General features: G+C 40.5%; 1 protein-coding gene across 5 annotated transcripts; it reads left to right on the top strand.

The window, feature by feature from the left end:
• The first annotated feature begins 1,092 nt into the window (after positions 1-1,092).
• Positions 1,093-19,332, top strand: WEE1 (WEE1 G2 checkpoint kinase). Of its 5 annotated transcripts, XR_008290471.1 has the most exons (13): positions 1,095-1,942; positions 3,406-3,611; positions 4,112-4,175; positions 4,359-4,531; positions 5,024-5,145; positions 8,733-8,879; positions 12,221-12,316; positions 12,404-12,489; positions 13,317-13,487; positions 13,590-13,735; positions 14,843-14,931; positions 18,143-18,323; positions 18,520-18,645. XR_008290471.1 is itself a non-coding variant. In XM_053203491.1 (12 exons), the coding sequence occupies exons 1-12, from the start codon at positions 1,367-1,369 to the stop codon at positions 18,636-18,638; spliced, it is 1,995 nt and encodes a 664-aa protein (XP_053059466.1). In that variant the 5' UTR covers positions 1,093-1,366; the 3' UTR covers positions 18,639-19,332. The 5 variants fall into 5 exon arrangements, 4 of the variants coding, with proteins under 4 accessions (XP_053059466.1, XP_053059467.1, XP_053059468.1 ...); XM_053203491.1 differs by lacking the exon at positions 18,143-18,323 and having other exon boundaries at positions 1,093-1,942; positions 18,520-19,332; XM_053203492.1 differs by lacking the exon at positions 18,520-18,645 and having other exon boundaries at positions 18,143-18,513.
• The last annotated feature ends 5,845 nt before the right edge of the window (positions 19,333-25,177 follow it).

The raw sequence follows: 25,177 nt of genomic DNA, 5'->3' as shown, positions 1-25,177 counted from the left end.
ACTAATTCTCACTTCTATGAATCTATCTTTAAAAAAAAACAACAAAAAAACCTCAAACAACACAAAGACAAAAAACCACGCGAGGAGTCAGAATATTCATCACGGGGTTATTTACAACTGAAAAATTCCAGAAACTTTCCTGTGCGACTCTAAAGGGCAGATGAGATCACAGTTTGACCGGGCACTAGTGATTTCTTCTCAAGGTGCATTTAAGTTTGCTGTGAGGTGGGCCAATCCGTTTTGCCAACACTTGCCCACGTGCTGGCAAACAAATATAAACACCGTGGCCGCGTGGCGAGCACTTGGTTTCGTGCTGGGGCCGACTGTTGGTGCCGCTGGTATTTACTCTGGACAAGTCTCGGGTGGACTGCCACAGCTTGGGGGAACTCACCTCGCTGGGGACACACCCGACCCTAACAGCCACCCTGGGGGGAAACTGAGGCTCCACAGGCCTTCCCCACAGCCGTTTCCCCGCCTCCGACTCCCGTCTGTGGGCCTTCCTGCTGATTTCTGGGTCCGGCCTAAGCAACGCGCTCAGTTCTCAAAGCTCCAGAGGCCCGAGTCACCATTTCCGGCTCAAACCTCTACCGGGGAACGTGACTGCCTACAGCCACGCCTACAACGCCCCCAGCGGCTCGCACCGAAAGGACACGGGACTGGCAGGAGAGCCACGGTGGTTTCCTGCTCGCCCCGACCCGGAGGAACCCAGAAGTGTTCCCTGGCCCCCACCTCAGACCCGAGAGCGCTGAGGTACCACGAGCAAGCCGCCTCCAGGGTGGCGTTCGGCTGGGCCTAGTCGAGCCTAGCACCCTTCGCTCCTCCCAGAGGGCCGCCTCGGCTGTCCCGTCCGGCCCCGACCGGGCGGTGCCCGGCTGAGTTCCCGGAGGTCGGACTCCCTCATAGGCCCGTGGCGCCCCGCCCGCCCAGGCCGTGCCGCCGAGTGCGGGCGGAGCCAGCGGGTTCGCGCCAAAATCGCGTAGCTGATCCCTCCCCCGCGGGCTGCGTCGCGCCCTCCTTTTTTTTCAAACCCCGGGCTGGGCGGGGATTGGTGGGCTGGGCACTCACGTGGTTAACGGTCGCGGGAAGCCGCGGAGCCCGAACCTGCGGCTGGACCTGTGGGGACACCAGCCTCGGCGCCCGGGCCGCCCCGTCTCCGCTGGACAGTCCGCGCCGCCGCTGCCGACCCCCGCCACCGCCGCCCGCAGTCCCGAGCGCTCCGGAGCCGCAGCCCGCCGCCGCGCAGGTCCGCCACCGCGGCGACCAGGCGCGCCCAGTCGCACGTGGCGGACCCGCCCCCTAGGCCGTCCCGAGTCCTCGACTCCGCGGGCTTCGGCTCTCCGGTCCTCGGCCCCGGCCCCAGGGCGAGATGAGCTTCCTAAGCCGGCAGCAGCCGCCGCCGCCCCGCCGTCCCGGGGCTTCTTGCACTTTGCGGCAGAAGCTGATCTTCTCGCCCTGTAGCGACTGTGAGGAGGAGGAGGAGGAGGAAGAGGAGGAGGGCAGCGGCCACAGCACGGGGGAGGACTCGGCCTTTCAAGAGCCTGACTCTCCATTGCCGCCCGCGCGGAGCCCCACAGAGCCCGGGCCCGAGCGCCGCCGCTCGCCCGGCCCGGCCCCCGGCAGCCCCGGGGAGCTGGAGGAGGACATGTTGCTGCGAGGCGCCTGTCCGGGCGCGGACGCGGCGGGCGGCGGGGCCGAGGGCGACTCATGGGAGGAGGAGGGCTTCGGCTCCTCATCGCCGGTCAAGTCGCCGGCAGCCGCCTACTTCCTGGGCAGCTCGTTCTCGCCGGTGCGCTGCGGCGGCTCGGGGGACGCGTCCCCGCGCGGTTGCGGGGCGCGCCGGGCTAGCGAGGGCCCCTGCTCGCCGCCGCCGGACCACCCCGGCACCCCGCCGCACAAGACCTTCCGCAAGCTGCGGCTCTTCGACACGCCGCACACGCCCAAGGTGAGAGGACGCGGGGCCCGGGCGCCCCGAGCCCGCGCCCGCCCAGCCTTTTAAAAAGGCCGCGCGGCGCCAGGAGCCGAGCGCGGCGCTCCCCGGATTCGGTTACATAACCGCCCGGCCGCACCCCCACTCGCTCCCTTGAGCCGCAACAAAAAGTTGGCAGCCCCTCTTTTTGGCCCTGCCCAGAAGTTGTCCGTTAAGATTATGTAACTGAACAATGGGCCTCTTCTGGAACTTCTTCATCTTTCAAGATCGGCGCCGTCCAGGTGGCTGACGATTTCACGCCGGTCGAGTCGGGGCCGTGCCGAGCGTGTCAGCCCGGAGTGTGGCACTGATATAACGTGGTTTGGAAAGATGTTGGAGCGGTGCTGGCGCGGCCACCTGACACTCCCGAGGGCGGCAGCCATATGGTGCCTTTTAAACGCAGTGAGGGGCCCTGTAATTTGGGCGGAACACTCAGGAGTTCGGTTAAAAAATTTTTTCATGCGCTTACCGTTTCGTGTTATGTGGCCTTAAGGGGTTAAGTTGGAGGTATGCAGGGTGACTGCGCTTCGACTTGGGAGGAAAGGCTGGCTTCCAAGCATTTCCAGTCGTAAAGATCCCTTAATTCAGGGTAGCTTTTAAGAATCTATCCGTGCATATTTATCGGGTAAGCGTTTGTTTACACCCTTGGGTTTGCAGTGCCTATGTGTGGTCAGCCTGACTAATGATTGGGGACAACCCAACTGTTAAAGCCAGCAGTGGTGGTGTTGTTTGGACCCTTGTGCTTTCAAACTGCTGATAACGTATCACAATGAAGGAGGTGTTCACCTGTTTTTGAGTGGCAAGTGAGTATGCAGATTGCCACTTGTGGAACTTGAGAAGTAACATTTTAAAATGAACCCTACCTGAAATGAAGACAAGTATCATGTTTATAAGAGTAATATGGAAAATGGACCTTGTAAGTGAGTCGGGTTCAGTGCGGTTAATCCTAGACCTTGGGAAGAAGTGTGGGTTTTTTTTGTTTTTTGTTTTTTGAGTGTTCTTGTGTATTAAGGACATGCCCAAGGCAAGATCCCTTTAGAAGCGTGGGGAGGAGTCCAGCGAAGTTGGTTTTGAAAGCCCTATTTGGATGGGGGGGGGGGGGCGGGAGGGAGCTTTTATGGGGCTCCCTGACTGCTTTGTATTTTTAGATGGATTGAAAGAGTTTAACTTTTAGACTCTAGAATAAACTTAATTTTAGTCTGCATTTCTATTCTTTCTAGTGTTAGAGGCCTATTTTATGTGGCTGTCTTTTTCAGAAAAGGTGACTGGTATCCACCTTTCACTGTTCAAGTTAAGCACTGTTTATTTTGCTTGAGATGCAGTGGATTGTGTGTTGCTTTGACCTACACTATCAGCCATGAGAAAGGCTTGTTGAAGGTTGGGTTGAGAAAGCGGTCTATAGAATTTAGATACTAAAATTTTACTTTTCCTGCCCCTAGAGTTTGCTCTCCAAAGCTCGAGGAATCGATTCCAGCTCTGTTAAACTCCGAGGTGGTTCTTTGTTCATGGATACAGAAAAATCAGGAAAAAGGGAATTTGACATGCGACAGACTCCTCAAGTGAATATTAATCCTTTTACCCCAGATTCTGTGTTACTTCATTCCTCAGGACAGTGTCGTAGAAGAAAGCGAACACATTGGAATGAGTAAGTTATTTAGTTTGGTTCCCTAACCATCCAAGGTTGATTTGTGGTACTTATCAAAATTTAATTTCATCTGAATGACATGGAAATTTATGCTCTGAAATTTTTCTGTTACTAGCACTTGCTTCCCAGGAGAGGCAGGTGGGAAGTAATCAGCTGTGGAGAAGAAGTAGTGTAAGAAAGGAAGGAATAAAAAGCCTAGATGGCTTGTAGGAAATCTGGTGTCAAAATGAAGCAGGCAGAGAGAGTTATTTATTATTTAGAAAGACTTAAATTTTGATATGTGCAGTGGTATTGGCTTGTAGTTAATCTGCATTTTTTTTCAGTAGGAACAGCATTTTAATCAGCTGAGGTATATCTTGTGATTACAAAATTAAGTGCTTTCTTGTCTGTTTTTATTCATTAAAATGCATTTTCACTGTACATCTATCAGATAAAGTTTTGGATCTCTAGTTGATGTGTCTGTCAGATCTACTGATGGAAACATACATAATGTTTTCCAGTTCTTGTGGTGAAGATATGGAAGCCAGTGATTATGAGTTTGAAGATGAAACAAGACCTGCTAAAGTAAATAGATTTTTATTTTTTTATTGTTTCTGAAATTTCATTTTCGACTTCTTAACAAGTAACCATATATACATGTTAAATACACATTCAAACAAAACGTAATGATTTTTAAATTTCACACATAGGGCTATTATTATAGCAAAAATCATTTTCATGTCTTTGTGAATATGCCCCTTATTGCAGAGAATCACAATTACTGAAAGCAATATGAAGTCACGGTATACAACAGAATTTCATGAGCTAGAGAAAATTGGCTCTGGAGAATTTGGTTCTGTGTTTAAGTGTGTGAAGAGGCTGGATGGATGCGTTTATGCCATTAAGCGATCAAAAAAGCCATTGGCTGGCTCCGTCGATGAGTACGTATTAAAATTTTTGTCTTTTACTCTTATTCCCTGTGGTGTTGCAGATGTTAAGATTTTACATAACCAAGTAGTGAAATTAATTCTCTCACTTTTGAGAAGCCATAATAATTTAATCAGATCCTTTTCATTTTGTGCCATTAATTCTTACTGAACTTGGTAAAATAATATGAGTAGTCTGATTTTGAAGGCTAACTTAAATTTCTTTTTTCTGGGAGCATCCATGAATTCACAGTAAAATGGAGTTTTGTTTTTCCCGAGTCCTAGGGCCAGCAAGGTTCCTTCTTTGTAACTAGCATTTTTCTTTAATGGAAGCCTTTAGAAAAATCTGGTACAGAGTCTTAACACCCTCCCTCTCAAGGAAGTTATTTCTTCAGCATAATGATAGATAACAAGTCAAGTTTCTTTTATGAAGTTTCAGATAAATTAATTCAGTTTAGGCTTGAATAAAAATGATGTACCATTCTATCAATGTCAAATTTCTCCTAGGCAGAACGCTTTGAGGGAAGTGTATGCCCATGCAGTGCTTGGACAACATTCTCATGTAGTTCGATATTTCTCTGCATGGGCAGAAGATGATCATATGCTTATACAGAATGAGTATTGTAATGGTGAGTAATACATTGTTCTGTTTGAAACTTGTGAGTTCAGAAAAATGAACACCGAGGAAATGCTTATTTTTATCTGAAATCCTACTTTAACTCTGTGTTTCTTTTATTTCTTTTTTTAAAAATTTTTTTAAATTAAATTTTATTAAAAATTTTTTTTAACGTTTATTTTTGAGAGAGAGAGAGAGAGAGTGCGAGCAGGGGAGAGACAGAGAGAGAGAGAGAGACAGAATCCGAAGCAGGCTCTAGGCTCTGAGCTGTCAGTACAGAGCCCGATGCGGGGCTTGAAACCCACAAACCGTGAGATTATGACCTGAGCTGAAGTCGGCCACCCAACCAACTGAGCCACCCAGGCCCTCCCCCCTTTTATTTCTTAAAATGCAAAGATCAAGGAGCCTAACATGAATTTCAAGTTCATTGCCTACCTTGACGTTAAGTAAAAATTATAAACGTTGTCCCTTTTACCTCAGTAGTAGAATTGTGCATTTTGTGTGCATGTTAGTCACACTGATTTGGAGAGGACAGTGGACTTGCCATATGTATTTTAGCATCCCTAGCATGTAGCATAGTGTATGTGGGATATAGTAGTTAATAACGCAGGTTCAATGATCTAGTCTTCCTTTTCCATTTCATTTTATGTGCTATTAAAACTGATACTGGTTTAAACCAGTGACAGTGACTCTCCATTGTTCTGACTTCAGCCATTTGTCCAAAGTATTCTATAATCTTGCCCCCATTCCCGTTTATCCAGCCTAGTGTACCACTAGAATCCACTCAGACTTTTTTTTATTATGTTAAACTCTTTTAGTTCTCTAGCTTCGTTCGCCTCTCTCCCTCATTTCCCCTCCAAACCAACAAAACAAGCATCTAGAGAAGTTCAATTTTGGACTTCTGGAGAGCTTTCGATTTCAGCAAGTCTTTCAAGGACCAACTTGGTTCCCCCTTTTTTCATTAAACCTTAGTCAAAACCCTGGTCTCAATTCTGATTCTTGTAAATACCTGTTATTAAATAGGTAAATCATTATATACACTGGATTTCCATTTCTGTATATTTGAATAGTAGAGAATTTAGAATTTAGTGAACAGTTGAGAGGTGATTAACAATGATTTATGTTTGTGTTACTTATTTTTGTTGACTTTCATTATTTTTTCCTTAAATAAGAGCAGCCATCTCATAGCTTGTGAATAAGTGGTGTAGGTAGTGGATTCAGATTTTCAGTATTTAAAAACATTGAACAAAACAGAAGTAAAAGAGCCTTTTCTCATGCCTTATTTCTTACTGAACTGTCATTTTATTCTCTACACTTGAAAGAATTAAGTGCTCAGTATACAGCATTGCTGCTAATTTGTTTCAGACATCTCTTGAAATGTTTCTATTCATATCATCAAAATATGTGTGTAGCTGTCTCTCGTGGCCTTGTGGACTCTTCCGGTTTTTAACCTTCATTTTTCAGTTATTGTACTTAATATAGGGCTGTCTGACCATGTCTTCTCTACTCCGTGTTTGCTACATGCCATCTTCTAGTTTCTTTCTCTCTCTCACTTTGATGTGGCTGGTCCTCTTAACAAGGATTTCCGTAGCAGTCCGGGATCACAAATTTGTAACAATCTACCAAATAAATAATGTGGTGGTGTAATTCAAATAATTTTGAGAAAACTCTTGGTCCTGGGGGGATAGGGAGAGGTGAGTTGTCTTGCTAACCTCTCATTATGAAGACTTTGTCCTAACAAAAACAAAACCTTGTCCTGGTATAAAGTTAAATTATAAAATAATCTTCTGAAGCAGTTTATTATTTTGGAACAGTATAAAACAAAGAATATACAGATCTTTAAAAAATAAATAGACCTGTGTGAAACAGGATTGCCTCAGTATAGTTCATTCTATGTAGATGAAAGCAAATAAGGCGATCTAGATACATTTGTAAACTCTTTTTTTGTGTCCTTTTGCCACCATTCTTCTCTCCACATAAAACTTTGAATGTCCTAATAATAGACCTGATCTTCAAATCCTTTTCCATAGTTTCACAGGGAAATGATTCTGTTATTTCATTTGTACATGGTGATTAACTGATATCCTTTACCGTGACTAAGTTTCTTTATTATCTCAAACACTCATTTGCATTTTAAGTCTTTTGTCTGGGTTTGGTGAAAGACTGAAATTTTTACCCATGGTAAACAAGTGTGGAAAAATGTTGATGGATAGGGGAAGAGAAGCTGAAATATCAGTTGAGTGTCTTGCTCTTCTCTCACCTCTCTCTTTCTTTCAGCAATGAGATAGAAGGAACTGGCCTAGCTATAGGTGCTGGACCCACTAAAAAGCAGCTGTATTCTATCTTATTAAACTTGGTCTAGGACTTCAAGCCCACTTGTCTGACAAGCTTATTGACCTCTCTTCTAAGCCCTCTTTTTCCTGAAGTTCAAAATTTGTACAAGTATGGAGAACATACTTAAGCCTAAAATATCGAGGTGTGTGATTTATTTTTATTTTTAAAACACATTGGACATTTTGCTATTTAGCCTTTCCTGACTAACAACATGTATCAGTATACCTCTCTGATTTTATTACCCTGGCTCTGATTTTATTATTCCTAACTAAGCTTTAAACAGATGTGGTTTGTTTTGGTTTTTGTTTTGTTTTGCTTTGTATAACTCCTCTTTTCCTTTGAGATAAGTTATAAATTTATAATGTTTTTAATAAAACTTGTATAAACTTACAAAGTTTTTTAAAAGTATAAACAAATTAGCTGGTTGGTTTGATTCTATAAAAGCAAGTTAAAACTATACTAAGACACTGGTTTTTACCTATAAAATTTATAGACTACTGTCAAGGGTGTGGGAAAACAAGTATTCTCATATATTAATGATGGGAGTATACATTAGTACAGATTTCTCTATGGGGGATTGTGTGTGTGTAAGTAAAATTGCCCCAGATTTGTCTTCCAAAACCCTCTTAGCTATAAAAATTTATCCTGTATATAAGATAGTATCTTTCTCTCACACACACACACACGCGTGAGCCACATACTAGTATTGTTTTATGATTATACATACTCTAAAAGCCAGTAGTTTTTTTTTCTATGAGATATATTAAATGTATGTTGTATGACCAATGTACAAAGTTATTTCTTAGACCGTAGTATATAGTAGCAAAGGAAATTATTTTAAAATGTTCCTCAGGAGATTGGTTAGTTCCTTACCATTCAGTTATACGGTGGAATTGTATAGAGACTTAGGAGAGAACAAGGTAGTCTTTGTGTATTAGTAAAGAATGGTCTTCAAGATCATGAAAATGTTACCATTTGTGTAAAAAGGAATTGAAAAAGATATATAAGAAACAAATAACATTGGTTTATTCTGGGAAAAAGAACCAGGTAGGATGCTGGGGTATCTGGATGACACAGAGACTTTATATTTTGTACCTATGTGAGTATATTACCTGTTGAAAGAGTAAGATTTTGATATCACAAACAAGGAGGAGGGAATAGGTCCTATAAAATGTCACTTTCTTTGTTGAGTTTGTGACCATTCAGTAAAGATGGAGAAAAATATTTCAGAAAGAAGAAATTGCTAATTTTTTCCATGTTTGTTAGGTGGAAGTTTAGCTGATGCCATAAGTGAAAACTATAGAAGCATGAGTTACTTTACAGAAGCAGAGTTGAAGGATCTCCTTTTGCAAGTTGGCCGGGGCTTGAGGTATATTCATTCAATGTCTTTGGTTCACATGGATATAAAGCCTAGTAAGTATTACAAATTCTCTGACCTGTGTTCTTTAGTGTTATAGAGAATAAATGATTTCATTAAAACAACATGAAAACATACACGTCCATGGGGCACCTGAGTGGCTCAATTGGTTAAGTATCTGACTCTTGATTCTGGCTCAGGTCATGATCTCATGGTTTGTCAGTTTGAGCCCCACAATCAGACTCTGCGCTGTCATCACAGAGCTTGCTTGGGATTCTCTCCCCCTCTGTGCCCTTTCCCAGCTCGCGCTCTCTCTCTCTCTCTCGCTCAAAATAAATAAACTTTATATGTATGTATGTGTATATATACATATATCTTACTGTGTTTTTTCATTGTTTTAAATTTTTTTTTTTTTTTAACGTTTATTTTTGAGACAGAGAGAGGCAGAGCATGAACGGGGGAGGGTCAGAGAGAGAGGGAGACACAGAATCGGAAGCAGTCTCCAGGCTCTGGGCCATCATCAGCCCAGAGCCCGACGTGGGGCTCGAACTCACGGACCGTGAGATCGTGACCTGAGCTGAAGTCGGACGCTTAACCGACTGAGCCACCCAGGCGCCCCGTCATTGTTAGTTTTAAAAGAACTTTGAGCCACATGTAAGTATTGTTTTATGATTTCCAGACACCTTTTCCCTTGTTATCCCAAAATATTTGAGACAATAAACTAATTTTTATTAAAAGTTGGAAAAATTTGCCACGTCTTATGGGGAACTGTATAGTCATGAACTAGGTAGTACTCTGATTGGGAGACTGAGAATCTGTTGTTTAAAGCCCTGCTCTTCTAGGGTGCCTGGGTGGCTCAGTCGGTTGAGCGTCCGACTTTGGCTCAGGTCATGATCTCGCGGTCTGTGAGTTCGAGCCGTGTGTCAGCCTCTGTCCTGACAGCTCAGAGCCTGGAGCCTGTTTCGGATTCTGTGTCTTCCTCTCTCTCTGCCCCTTTCCTGCTCATGCTCTGTCTCTCTCTCTCTGTCAAAAATAAATAAACATTAAAAAAAAAAATTAAAGACCTTCTCTTCTGCTAGGCTATGAACCATAATCCTAAAGTAATGCTGGTACTGGTAATGGGGTTGTTAGAATCAAATGAGATATGTGAACATGTTTTTGGAAACTTAAGTGCTATACAAACATGGTGGTATTTCTAGCCTATATACCATGAAAGTGTTACTGTATTATGCAGAAAACAAATGGCACATGCAGTATGATTATCTTATATTAAAAAGATGCAAGTGCATGCTACAATGGCATTTTAGTGCAAATCCCTCTCATTTTGTTAAAATAACCTCATAATGTACATACTGTTTTAAAACTTGTCATATGTCACCTCTACCTTTTTGTTTCAGTAAATTTTCGTCTCCTTTAATACCCAGATCATGCTTAAATTTTCCCCAGATGTCCCAGGTTCTTGATGGCTGATTTGTCCATACTAGTATCCATTTCAGGACTATGTGTTGCATCTGCTTCTATCCTTTTTTTTTTTTTATGTTTATTTTTGAGAGAGCGCGTGGATGGGGGAGGGCAGAGAGAGAGGGAGACACAGAATCAGAAGCCGACTCCAGGCTCTGACCTGTCAGCACAGAGCCAGATGCAGGGCCTGAACCCACAAACTGTGAAATCGTGACCTGCGCTGAAGTCAGATGCCCAACCAGCTGAGCCACCCAGGCGCCATAATTTTTTATAATTTTTTAAAGCTTATTTATTTTTGAGAGAGAGCGACAGCATGAGCGGAGGAGGGGCAGAGAGAGAGAGAGAATATCCCACGAAGACTCCACACTGTCAGCACAGAGCCAGTGCAGGGTTTGAACTCCCAAAACCATGAGATTATGACCTGAGCCAAAACCAAAAGCCAGACGCTTAACTGACTGCGTCACCCAGGTGCCCCTCCCTTGCATCATTTAGCTTATTCCTCTTTCCTCTGTATTTCCTACAAAGTGGAAGTTATAAAAGGTTGATGAATTCAAGTATGAATTTTAGGCTAGGTGTGTGTGTGTGTGTGGTTTTTTTTTTTAATGTTTATTTATTTGAAGTTTTTTTAATGTTTTTATTTTTGAGAGAGAGAGACAGAGCAGGGGAGGGGCAGAAAGAGAGGGAGACACAGAATCCAAAGCAGGCTCTAGGCTCTGAGCTGTTAGCACAGAGCCCAATGCAGGGCTTGAACTCACAGACTGTGAGATCGTGTCCCAAGCCAAAGTTGGACACTTAGCCGACTGAGCCACCCAGGCACCCCCAGTGTTTATTTATTTTTGAGAGACAGAGCACAAGTGGGAGAGAGGCAGAGAGAGAGGGAGACACGGAATCCAAGGAAGGCTCCAAGCTGTCAGCACAGAACTCATGAGCCCATGACCTGAGCTAAAGTCTGATGCTTCACTGACTGAGCCACCCAGGCACCCCATAGCTAGGTGTTTTTAAGTTGACTTTAATGAAGTTTTTTGGTTTTTGTTTTTTTGTCTGTGGAAATGTGTGATTTATGAGAAATTAAATCATTTTACACAACCTACTTTAATTCTGTAAGTTACATGAAGAATTTCTTACCTATGTGTAAACAACTCAGATTTTTATTTTCAAAAGGGAAAATATAATATTTGGACTGAAGGCAGTAAATATGAATTAGTAAGATTTAAATCACTCACACCTTGTATTAAGTGTCAGACGAACACAGTGGACCCTTATAAGTACCAAAAGTTGAAAACATTAAGGCATGTGAATTTTAAAATTTCAAATTCACAAATACCATCGTAAAGTAAGTTGTCCTATAAATAAAGTGAAGTTGGAAAGATGACTTCAGTAAATATAACATTTATGAACTCAGTATTACATTGGTAGAACTGTTAAAGTGAAAACTGTCACTGAAACTTATGTCAATCATAAACTTACTAGAATTTAAAGAAAAATATGTGTACAGCAGAAATGAACCACAGAGCTACATTGGGATGTAGATGCTGTATGGTTAGCCAAACTCAAGTTCCATTATTTGTATGTTTTGCACCAGCCTGTAGCATTAGGTTAAAATTTATAATTTTGTAGCATCACAAATTACTACATTATTACTTTTTGTATTGTTTCTAAGTAGTTAAAGCGGAAGATCAATGTGTAGATGACAAGGGTCTAATGCAGTAGTTTCCAAGTGTTCAAAGATCAGTACTAGGCAAGAAAATATGTTCCTAGAAAATACAACCCCAGTTCCTATCCCCTGAGATTCTTACTCTCATTGGCTTTTGGGGTAGAACATATGAGAATCTGTATTTGAAAGCTTTTGTGATGATTCTGTTGCACGGCCTTGTTTTTTGAGCTTTGGTTATAGTATTAATTGTTAGTGCAGCTTACATAATTAATTGTTTGACAGGTAATATTTTCATATCTCGAACCTCAATCCCAAATGCTGCCTCTGAAGAAGGAGATGAAGATGACTGGGCATCAAACAAAGTAATGTTTAAAATAGGTAAGAAAAAAAGATGACCAGATTATTACCTTAAAATAAAGTAAGAGGTTGTTTAACTCTTGACTCTATTTTTTTTAATACTTATAGGTGATCTTGGTCATGTAACAAGGATCTCTAGTCCACAAGTTGAAGAGGGTGATAGCCGTTTTCTTGCTAATGAAGTTTTGCAGGAGGTAGTTTTTTTTCTTTAATAATCCTGTTTGCTTTATAACAATGCAGACATTAAATTTTTAAGCTAATAATAGGTAAAATGGTCAAAAAAAAAAAAGCCTAAACCATTAGCTGGGTATTTAATTTAGCAAAATTCAGTAAAGGCAGAGATTTATAGTATTCAACAATGGTGGAGTTGTGGTAAAAGAGAATTTCTCATACATTACTATTAGAACTATAAAATGCCATAGCCTTTTTGGAGATCAAAGAGTTTGTATCAATGTTTTAAAATCCTGTACCCTTTGATCCAGAATTCCCATTTGGGAACAATGTAAGTAAGTGTTTAGCAGTAAGGGAACAAAAATAAATAATGACATATAGTTAATAGTACTGTTTCAAAAAGAGTGTGACCAAAAAAAAGTGACAAAATATTCCGTGGTAAGAGTTTTGAATGCAAGTGGAACATGTAGAACAAATAAATTGTACTATCCCATTGTTCTTTTTATACGTGTATGTATATTTGTAACCTGTCCATATATACGTATTTTGTGTTTTCATATGAATGCCCCCAGAAGGATAGGAGTTTCTAAGAGTTGAATCAAACCACTGAAAAAGAGAAGGCATTTACTTTTAGAAATGTATTTACCACTCCCCTCCCAAAGTATGTATTACTTTGTAATTAAAAAAAAACTCCTCAAATTTAGCTTTTTCTCTGAATAGGTCTTAAAAGTTAAATGTGGCATTGGATATTTCAATTTAGTTCTATTTCTCACTTAAGCCATCACTGTAACTTTACCTTATTTTGGGTGTTTTTATATTAAAAAAAAAATTTTTTTTTTTAATTTTACAGAACTATACCCATCTACCAAAGGCGGATATTTTTGCCCTTGCCCTCACAGTGGTATGTGCTGCTGGTGCTGAACCTCTTCCTAGAAATGGAGATCAATGGCATGAAATCAGACAGGGTAGATTACCTCGCATTCCACAAGTGCTTTCCCAAGAGTTTACAGAGTTGCTAAAAGTGAGCATTTTTTTTTTTTGTATATAAAGCACTTTTTATTGAAATGGTTTAATGTTTTATTAAATTGCCTGTCTTTACCTTAATTTTACTTATCTTTTTAAGGTTATGATTCATCCAGACCCAGAGAAAAGACCTTCAGCAATGGCACTGGTAAAACATTCAGTATTGCTATCTGCTTCTAGAAAAAGTGCAGAACAATTACGAATAGAATTGAATGCTGAAAAATTCAAAAATTCACTTTTGCAGAAGTAAGTGAGGGTTTTTTGGAATGTTTTAACTTTTCATTTTCAAATTTTAATGAGATGACTTAGGCTTTTTGTCAGTGAAGGCTCTGGTAGTCTGGTATGCTATACAGTTAAAATTTGGGGATTTCTGCCTTAGTGTTTGTGATCTATTAATTTGTATTGTTCCTCAACTTTGAAATTAGGGACTTAAGAAATTTTTTAAATTTTAATTATTTTATTTTATTTTATTTTTTGAGAGAGAGAGACAGAGTGTGAGTGGGGGAGAGGCAGAGAGAGAGGGAGACCAAATCCGAATCAGGGTCCAGGCTCTGAGGCCGATATGGGGCTCAAACTCACGAACTGTGAGATCATGACCTGAGCTGAAGTCAGATGCTTAACTGAGCCACCCAGGCACCCCTGGACTTAAAAAAATTTTTAAGACTAGCAAGTATTTGCAAGTGGTAATAATCCCCAATCCCTTTGGCAAAAGCTAAGTGAGCCTGTACAGGTTTTTTCCCCCCTAAACGCTCACCATAAATCAACATTTTCCTTCATTTTTTTCTATTTATTTTTATGAAAGGATTAAATTCATGTCAATTAGGTTAGTAAATGAGTCTCATATTTGATCTGACCTTTGATATTTTCACTAAAATGATTGGAATGTTAATTCTAATTCATTTGCTTTATTGCTGATTTTAATCTAATAAAACTGTCTTGAAATATTAAAAGGTTTATTTGCAACTAGTTTGATAGCCATCATAGTTCATACAAATAGGAAGTAGAATTTTCCTTTTATCTCTATTATATAGAGATAGTTTCACAATATGAATTAGTAGTGTTGTTTGAAATTATTTAAGATTCATTGTCCTCTTTATTAGCATCTTTATTACTTGTGTTCAAGTGTATATGATATTTTAATTTTGAAAGCACAAAATAAAATCATAAATTTAAGTTGTTTGAGCAAAAGCAAAGTTAATATTGTAGTTTTTTCCTCAGTTATATCTTTAGAATAATGATGACATGCTAAGATCTCCCAACTGACAATATAGTTATATGTTTGGCCTCCTATGATCCCTTCCTGGGATTAAAACAATAGGTGAAAAGTCTTGTTTCCTATTTTTATGTTCTTAGAGAACTCAAGAAAGCCCAGATGGCAAAAGCTGCAGCTGAGGAAAGAGCACTCTTCACTGACCGGATGACCACTAGGTCCACCACCCAGAGTAATAGAACATCTCGACTTATTGGAAAGAAAATGAACCGCTCTGTCAGCCTTACCATATACTGAACTACTCATTTCCCACCTCCCCCAAAAAACTGTGACAAGAGGAAGCTAGGTTGAAATCACTGCTAGAATCCAGTTTGCAAATTACTTTCTCAATTGGTGTCAGTAGTTTTACTGAAATACCTTTAGGACTTTTACTTGTGAATTACAGTTGAAAGCTGTATTTTGACCAGTGCTATATCAGGCTTTCGTCTAGTCTTACTAGTCTGTCTTTTGTAGGATGTCAGTCACTGTTGGATGTTACACCAGCCTTTCCAGGGTTAACCACTGTGGTGGTGTGCTGCTTATGGTTTGCTGTTGCATTGTAATAAAAGGTGACTTTCCCTGTAGTGACCTGTAAAAAGGACTCAAGGGCTTTATTACAAACATATTCTCCCTTTGAAAAGGGAAATGCTAAGAGACTCAGTACTACTCAGCCTTCAGCGTACCTGTGTGTCAATCTTATATTTCTTTTTTTTTTTTTTTAATTGTGAATTATACTTGTATATCCAACTGGGAGCACTTTGTAGGCACTGCATGAACCATGGAATGATAATTCTGTGGAAGTATTGCCTTGTGAATTTGCTGCTATTTTAGTTTTGTCCTTGCTGTAAAATTGTAGCATTAAACAATCATTGTTGTTAATAGGCTTTTTTTGGAAAACAATTATGTGAAATATGTAGCTGCTCTTGATGACAAGCAGCTATTTGCCTTTTTTTCCTTTGAACTTTGAAGCTAGTGCATTGGAGTAATGCACCTTTTTTTCCCTTTTGGATTGCTGTATTAATGTAGTATAATTATTACTGGTTTTGTAATTTTTCCTGATAATGCCCTTCCCTGACCCTTTTTAAAAATGTTCTCTCCCTCCACCCAAGTTTTGTACTTGATTGTATTGTTAGTCTGTTTTTAAATGTTTTCCCCGGTTTCTCTTCAATATTTGTGTATATAAACTAATCTTGGTGATAGTGTACATAGCTGTTTGTAATGCCAGAATGACTTCTGACTATTCCAAGCTTTTCACAAAATATATTTTATCAATGATTAGCCATTTGACTAATAATACTGGCTAACCAGACATTGCAGAAGCAAAAACAACATAGAATTTGTCTGTGGTATGTTTGCCTATTAATTTTGGTTTGAAACATGTTTGCACATGTCTGCTTGACTTGTGTTTTACTAACATTGATTGGCATATTAAAAGTCACTCTGAGCTTACCATAATTGTCTAAATCTTGTGATGCCTGTTTTCTACTATTTTATGTCTACTATCACATTTTAACATTTAGAGTATAATGTATATAAAGTACTAAAAGCAGAGGACACATTTTTGATAGAATATGAAACATTTATTGTTTAATGATGAGCTTTAGTCTACATCAGTTACATTTTGTGATTGAAGAAAAATTTGTCCATCAATCATAAATGTTTTTCATTTGTCATATTTAATATTTGTTCATCACATTGTATATTATACATTTGATTTGCTAGAAATGTAATATAATGTAGGTTAAAATAGCTTTAGATTATTAAGTGGATGTAATGACTCATAATTTTCTAATTTGAGCTGAGTCACAAAAGAGAGCTTTAAAATGAGGTTGTAACTCAGTTGAACTAGGCTGGATTTTTTAAGAATTAAGAGTGCAGATTCAAGTGATAAACAGTGCTAATTCTACGTGACATCTTTTTCTGATGTAGATTAGAACCAGAGTAAGGTCACACACACACAAAAAAAGATGTTACAAGATCCTTGTGCTTTTTGATCATGGGTAAACAATTTGATTAGGGTCTATTCCCACTATAAACATTTCTAATAACTTTATTCAGCTTTTAAGCCTATGGCATGCTCAAAAGCACATTTTAGAGGTGTGAAAGGAATTAGTGTAGGCAGGAACAGTAGAGAAGAAAGCTGATCAGTGTGGGTGACAGCCTAAAAAGCTGCAAAGACTGGAGTAGGTAACACATTTCAGTAGTCACTGACGACAAAGCTATAAAAAGTATAATTGGTGTATATTGGGATCACTCAAAGTCAAGGTGCATTTTTCAAGTGCACTAGCTTCAAAGAAAAAATCAGGTGTTTTTCATCAAGTTGATATTTGCAGTAAAATTTTCACATATTTAAGAATATTAGATTAAGTAGGAAAAAATTGGTTTTCTAAGAAGGAATTCTTACCATTTGAAAGCTGAGGAGAGTTGGGCTTATATTCATTCACCACAGGATACTTACATTGAGTGCCTTCTATGTGCTAATTAGTGGCCCAAAGACGAGTAAAAAATAGTCTTTGCCCCTTGGTACTCAGGATAAAATAGGGGAGACCCAGGTAAACATAAAATGACAATAAAATGTAGTAAGTGCTATGTTGGAGGGTTTCTACAGGTAGAGTGGTAGCTCAAAGGACAATTACATAGTTCGGGAAGATGCTGGTGGTAGAGCAGTGAGTAGATGCAGGAGATTACATGTAGACTGGTTTCACAGCTATTGTTCTGACTCAGGGTAAGAGTAAAGAGGGCCTGAACTAGGACACATGGGATGGACATGTGGATGGACACATGGGAATAGGGTTTTCATTAGCTGCAAACACTGCACACTGAACAGGTTTTGTTTGTTTCTATAACAGAATGAGAACTTGTTAGCATAACACCAGGAGGAAGCTACAACTGCTAATATTGAAGCATTGAAGAATTTTCCAGAAAAGTTAACTGGAATGCAAAGTTAAATGCCTGTTATTTTTTGAGACATATGTAACAGATAAAACTGTTTTGGAAAGCTTACTTTAGTAAGGAAGAAGCATTTTAAATATTGACTATGCAGTTGGGTAGGAGGAATCCTACATTGCAGTTGAGTGCAAATGGAATTGTTGCCTTACATTAACTTGCCACGAATCCAAGGCAGTCCCCTTTAATTAGTGAGCTAATGTCTTGAAGGGCCAATTCTGAAGCTTTGGTTTTCATTTTCACTCTGTTCCAGAGGTCAAGAAATAATGGTATTTAAAATATTGCTAACAGCTTAATGCTTTAAGCTGTCTTCTAATTCTTAAAGCAGAAGCAGCATCCTGACATTAGAGTAGTTTTCCTCCCCAGTTCATCTCCACAAAGCATCTCCCTGACTTTAGCCAACAGATCAAATAAGTCATTGCATCCTTAAGGTATATTTATTTGTGAAATTTTTAAAGGCCAATGAAAGCGGTCGACAAGGAGGATGGATCAAAAAAGAATTTGGAAAGTGTTTCGGATATTGTGAAAATCCTAAGTGAAGCCTGAAACTAGGAATTTGGAGGAACCTGCCTCATTCAGTATTTTGAAGGCATTTGTAGAACTGTAAAAAGCATCAATGAACTGATTTGACATTGCAGAGTGAGTGGATCTAGAAGTTTCTCCCGCAAACCTGGTTGTATTGTTAGAAATCTCTCAGAAGCTCAGCAAGGTAGATTTTTGTAAAACTGGAGGAGTAAGACATCATTGAAACTTACCCTTTCCCAACATTAAGCTGTTAAAAACGTTGAGAAGCATTCATCTGAACATCATTGAACTTTTTTTTTCTTTGTGGCAGATGACCCTAATTTTCAATGCAGTTCAAAGGTCTCTGGAGTAAGGAAAAATGTCTATGTATGCTCTAGGAAGATTTACCAGGAAAAGATGACATGTTCTGTCCAAACTTCATTAAACTAAGAGTCTAAGAAACCTCGGCCAGTCCAGCCTATGAAGAAAAATACCTCAAGGAACATTTATATCATAGTTCATATTGTTTAGTTTCATATGGTTAATAAATATTTTGAAGAGCATTATATTTGTTTTGAGTTTTGACATTCTTATGAAACGGGTTTCCAGGTCTGGAATTCCAATTTGTGCCTACCAATCCATTATGCCAATGGGAAATTCAGTGTACAATGCCTCCATTAGGATGATTATCCAGAGAGGGGTCACCTTTTTGCAGATGAAGAGGCTGAGGTAAGTTAAATAACTTAGGAACTCAGTTTGGTAAGTAGAAAAGACAGAATTCTGACTCAGACGTTATAGCAAAGAAGCCTGCTTTTTCAAGACATGTGGAAGTTGATAAATACTATTTAAAAGAAAGAGTGCAGGCAACAAAGAGAAAGAAGGGGCAGTCTGAATATTGGGAAAATTGGGAAGTCTGGTGTCATGGAAACTAAAAGAGAAGTTTGAAGGAGAAATTAAGTGTGACTATATACAGAAAAGATTAAGAAGTGACTTAAAGCTCCCTGAAGGCATCTAGAGTGGAGATCTTTGGTGAGCAGTTTCAGTAGAGGGGTAAACAAAAGCCAGATTACAGTGAATTGGGATATAAATGGGAGATGAGCAAATAGAGACAAGTATAAATCATTTTCAAGGATCATGGCTTGAGAGAGAAGGGCAAGGGAGGAGAGGACTATAGTTAGAGGAGAACTGGGTTTTGCTGTTTTCACTACCACTTGTTGATCATCTATTATGTGCTAAGTGTTTTACAAACATATAATTTAATCCTCATAAAAACTATGACAAAATCCCCATTTTGCACATGATATTTAGATAGGTAAAAGGAATTTCCCAGATGATATTGCTACAAAGTTTCAGGATTCAAATTTAAAGTGTTTGCCTTGGGGGGCACCTGGGTGGCTCAGTCGGTTGAGCCTCTGACTCTTGATTTCAGCTCAGGTCATGATTTCATGGTTCGTGGGATCAAGCCCCACATTGGGCTCTGTGCTAACAGCTCAGAGCCTGCTTGGGATTCTCTCTCCCTCTCTCTGCCCCTCCCCTGCTCACACTCTTTCCCTCAAAATAAATAAACATTAAAAAAATATAAAGCATCATAAAGAAAAAAATTAAGGGGTGCCTAGGTGGCCCAGTCAGTTAAGCATCTGACTGTCTCAGGTCACAATCTCATGATCTGTGAGTTTGAGCTCTGGGTCGAGCTCTGTGCTGACAGTGCAGAGCCTGCTTTGGATTCTGTCTCCCTCTCTCTCTCTCAAAAATAAATAAACATTAAAAAAAATAAAAAAGTGTTTGTCTAGGGGCACCTGGTGGCTCAGTTGGTTAAGCGTCTGACTTGATTTCGGCTCATGTCATGATCTCACAGTTCCTGAGATGGAGCCTTGTGTCAGGCCCTGTGCTGACAACTCAGAGCCTGCATGGGATTCTCTATCTCTGTCCCTCCCCCACTCTTGCACATGCACACTCTCTTTCTCAAAATAAACATTAAAGAAAAAGAAAGTAAATAAAGTGTTTGAACCACTAACCAAGTTCATAGGAAATCCTCTAAGCCTAGAGCAGATGGATGTGGATGAGACAAGTTTGAAAGTGTTTAGAGGAATGCAGGAAATGGGGGAGGGGAATTCCAGTATGATGGCTCCTTTTCTGAAAGAACTGAATCCTATGAACTGAAGTGCCTGAGAACAGAGCTCATGTATGGGAGGAATGCTGACTCACTCCCACTGCCTTCTTTCCTTCTGAATGAGGTGGTTAAAAAGTTTTCAGAGTATAGGATATGGCTCTTTAAAGCAATGTTTCAAGGAATTTTTATGATTTGGGGAAATGCATGTTAAAGTGAAAAATCAGGAAGCAAAATTATATATAAGCGATTTTTTTTAAAGCATTAAACCAAAGAACAGAAGGCTAACATTGGCTGTCATTTAAGTGGTGGAATTATGGGATATTTCCCACCCCTTTTTCCTTTCTGAACTTTTGTATTTAAAAAAAATTTTTTAATGTTTATTTTTGAGAGAGAGAGAGACAGAGTGTGAGTGGTGGAGAGGCAGAGAGAGAGAGAGAAACACAGAATCAGAAGCAGGCTCCTGGCTCCGAGCTGTCAGGACAGAACCTGACGCGGGGCTTGAACTCACAAACTGTGAGATCATGATCTGACCTGAAATCGGAACCTTAACGGACTGAGCCACCCAGGTGCCCCAGAACTTTATGGATTTTAAACACTGAGCCTTTATTTTATAATCAGAAAAAAATAAACCTAAAAATATCTGATAATGGGCAGTCAGCACAAATTGAAAAGTCACCTACCTGGCAAAGGTTCGTCCAGTGATCATCCCTGTACATTTCTGGTAATGAAGACCTCTCCCTTGAATACAGGGGCATTTATATGATCTGGGCTGGGCCAAATGCAGTTTTCCCTGGAACCTTGCAGATGCTCCAATTGCTATGTTGGTCAAGCTTTCCACTGCTTAGAAAAGGCCTATCTACAGGAGAAGAGAGTGAATCAACATGCAAATAGAACTGAGAAAGGAGGACAGTATGATCTGACAGTGTATCAAGTCATCTAAGATGGTGGCAATATTTCCCCTGAGAACTCTGAGAGCCAGGGGCTCAAGTCCTCAGTGAATATCTGGAGGTAGGTAGATGGCGGTGCCAAGGAAGAGATGGCAGTCTCAAAGAAGAGTGGTGATCCAGGAGAGGCAGTGAGGGGTGGAAGGATGCTGATCCTTGTCCCATGGAAAGTGGGCTATTGGAGTGAGTTGGGATGTCTCAAGAGGTCAGCAAGGGAAGCCATATCTTCAGCCAGATTTCAGTTAAGGCAGAAAGTAGAAGGAGCTCCTTTGTGTAGGTGAACAAAGGTTCCAGGTGATAGGCTCAGGAGGCTGGGGGTAGTGGCAGGCAGGGCAGGGAGCAGCATCAGCCCAAGAGTGGAGGAGAAGCTAGGTTACTGAACTCACTTGCATTTGGAGAGTTAGCCTGGGATGACAGGGAGGGAAGGGGCACAGTGCGACTGATTGACCAGGAACCAAAGGAGACCATGATTGAAATGACCTCCATATTGTGCTATTTAGGGATTTGTACCAGGTTCCCAAAAGAAATTTAGTGACATTATTTGGGAGCCTTTACAGGGCTTGGCCCTGGTGAAGGGATGGGTAATTAGACCCCAGTAAGAATAGAAATAGACAGTGGTATCCAGCACCTCCAGCCCTGAATGGATATGCCTTTGTTGTGGATCTTGTGGCAGATCCCTCATCCATGCCACCTTCTCCCCTCTATAGAAGAGCCACGCTTTTTAGGTAGGATTGACTTCCCCTCCAGCCCCAACAGTATGTCCTTAACCAGTTAGAGAGACCTCATTCTCCTCGCCCAGTTGACTGGTGCAGGGAAGGACCTACGCCAGCTCTGCCCTCCTCTGCCTGTTGGCTTTTCTCTGGCCACGGCAGTTGCTTTGGGATGGGCACATGACAGACATTGGCCCAAATAGATTGAAGCCCAGTAATCTGTATGGATGGTGTGGTATAAGGATGTACCACCTGAAAGAACTGCAGCCATTTCTGTACCCATAGGAAAAATAGAGTAAGGACAAGGCCAACACACAGCAGAGGGCAGAACTGAGGGAGTCTCAAGAGAGTCCAAGCTCCTGAAGATGTTGGGAATTTCTGGATCAAACCATGAGTCAAGTACTCGTTGCTTCTGAGACAATAAAGGCCTTTTAGGATTTAAACTAATTTGAGTTGAATTTTCTGTTACAAATCTTGGGCATCCCTTTGTCCCATCAGCTCTGCCACATGACCTTTCAGGGCCAATGTGTGTCTGTGGGGCAGGGCATGGTGTAGATTCTGGTGTTCTTACCCCTCAGAAGACCGTGATTCTGACGATGGAGCTGGATGTAAATAAACTAGGAGCCAGGGAGGGAGCCAATCTTTGTCAGAGAATATATGGCTCATAGCTTTTATCTTGGTGACCCAGGCATTCATTTATATTTTGTAGAATCTTTTGCACTATCAACCTGTATTCTTAAGCAGTATCCCTAAGTTACTTTTCTGTTAATGTTTCTCCTTGTCTCTTATCTTTACCACACTGTTATCTTCTTTCCCTTCCCCCCTCATTTATTCAGTGAATATTTATCAAGCACCTATCATGTGGCAAGCACTATCATGTGCCCACTTCTGGGCACTGGGGATATGTCAGTGAAAAAACAGATAGATATAGATATAGATATAGATATAGATATAGATATAGATATAGATATAGATAGATTTTTAGATTCTGATAAACTGGAAGATCCAAAGCAGGGTGTTTTTTGTATGTTTGCCTCACTGAGAAAGTTGCTTTGACTTCTGAGTAAAGATCTGAAGGAAGTGAGGCACTGATCACACAAGAGTCTGGAGGGGAAAAGCATTCCTGGTAGAGGGAACAAGTCTGAAGGGCTTGAGGTAGGCATGCGCCTGGTATGTTTGAGGAGCAGCAAGGAGGCTGGTCTGACAGATGGGAGTGATGGAAAGGCTAGTGAGTATAAGGTGAAAAGGTCAGGAAGGTGACTGGGCCTTTAGGGCATGGTGAGCACTTCAGCTTTTACATCTGATGGAGACAAGAACAGGTTTAAATAGAGGACTGACATGGCCTGACTTGATTTTAAAGGAAAGAAGAGTCAAGGATGACTCCATGTTTTTGGTCGAGCAAATGAAAGAATTAACTTGCTATTAACTGAGACGAAGACTTGAAGACTGTTAGAGTCTTCTTTGTAGTGTGTGTGTGGGAAGTATGTGTGATGGGGGGATGGAGAACAGGTGGTCAGTTTTGGACATTTCAGTGTGGCATCCATTTGGAGAGGTCAAGTGGACAGACAGATGTTTGAGTATGGAATTCAGGGCAGAGGATAAACCCATTAAAAAAAAAACAACACTTGTTTTGTTTTTACTTTGAAGAGCTTTTCCATGAACTGTGGCAATACTCATATCTTTGGATACTTCATTTAGAAAAGTGCTGAGTGTACTGAAAATGAAGGAGTAGTATCTTATGGAAGAGGATGGGGGTGAGGCAATCTTTTTGTAATGTCAGCTTCCATGGAGGCTAAGGTTTTGTTGGTTACTATATATATCATCTCAGTGTAATGAATTCATCATTGCTGTAATATGTATATAAAGTAAACCCATTTTTAAAATATTTCAAGTATTTCTGCATGATTGAAAAGGAATCAAATGGTGTCCTACCAGTCATATGCTCTTGCTTCAGGGGCTTTGTACTTTCTGTTCCCTCTAACCTGGAGCACTCTTCCCACAAATATGAACAAGATTTGTTCTTTTGCTTTGTTCACGTCTCTGTTCAAATGCTATCTTATCAGAGAAGTCTACCCTCACCAGATTCAAACAGCACGTCCCATCACTAGCAGTTTTTCTTCTTAAAGTGATCACCACCTCATGCAGTGTATGTTTCTTGTCTGTTCTCCATTACTCCTCAATAGCTATTTGCTGGATGAATGAAGATCATCATACTGCTGTTCAAAAGAACTGTATGAAGCTATCATGACTTTGTTTAATTTTACCACTTTGCTAATATTATGCATTATAGTCTTAACATCTTTGCTACTTTAGTAAATGTAAGGTACTATGTCAAGGTTGTTTTAAGTTTAAAATTTAAACTTAAAATTAAAAAAATTTAATGTTTATTTATTTTTGAGAGACAGAGAGAGAGAGAGAGAGAGAGAGAGAGACAGTGTGAGTTGGGGAGGCACAGAGAGAGAGGGTGAAACAGAACCTGAACTAGGCTCCAGGCTCTCAGCTGTCAGCACAGAGCCCAACGTGGGGCTGGCTTGAACCCATGAACTGGGGGATCATGACCTGAGCAGAAGTCGGGTGCTTAACCGACTGAGCCACCCAGGGGCCCCTTAAATGTATAATTTTTGATTGTCAAGAACCACAAACATTTCCCCATGTTCTTGGGTACTAATTCTATTTCTCCTTGTGAATTGCATTATTTACATTCTTTGTCTATTTATTGTTATCTTAATTGTTTCTACATTCAAACAAGCTTTTATACATTTTTGGCACTTTCTGATTATTATTTGGCGCAAACATTTTTTTTCTCAAGCTTTTGTCTTTTTAAAATCCAGTTTTAAGTTTGTAAACGTCAGTTTTCTTTTGAAGTTTCTTCTGTTGTTACAAAGCCTCGAGAACGCTGACGTTTAGCCACAAACTTAACTGTTTTATCCCACTTAATGTAGTGTTTTCTATGTTCTTTAAAATATTTCGCATTTTAATCCTCTTGGAGTTTATTTTGATGCATAATGTGGAGCTTAGGTCCTCCCCCCCCCCCCCAAATTTTCATTCCTTACTAAGTAATCCTTCCTTACTGCCGTGTTTGGTGGTACTGCTTTATTCTTTGTCCCATCAGGATTATGTATATACACGTTTTGTTGGCTCAGTCTCATTCTTTTCCGTTGAGCTCAGCTTCTAACTTAGATCTCAACCCCTGCGCGGAAGAAAGGAAGGAACATTTCGCCCCCT

Source organism: Acinonyx jubatus, chromosome D1 (genome assembly GCF_027475565.1).
Source record: "Acinonyx jubatus isolate Ajub_Pintada_27869175 chromosome D1, VMU_Ajub_asm_v1.0, whole genome shotgun sequence".
NCBI lineage: Eukaryota > Metazoa > Chordata > Mammalia > Carnivora > Felidae > Acinonyx > Acinonyx jubatus.
Note: the sequence above shows the minus strand (reverse complement) of the source record. Positions and strands in the feature narration are given on the sequence as shown.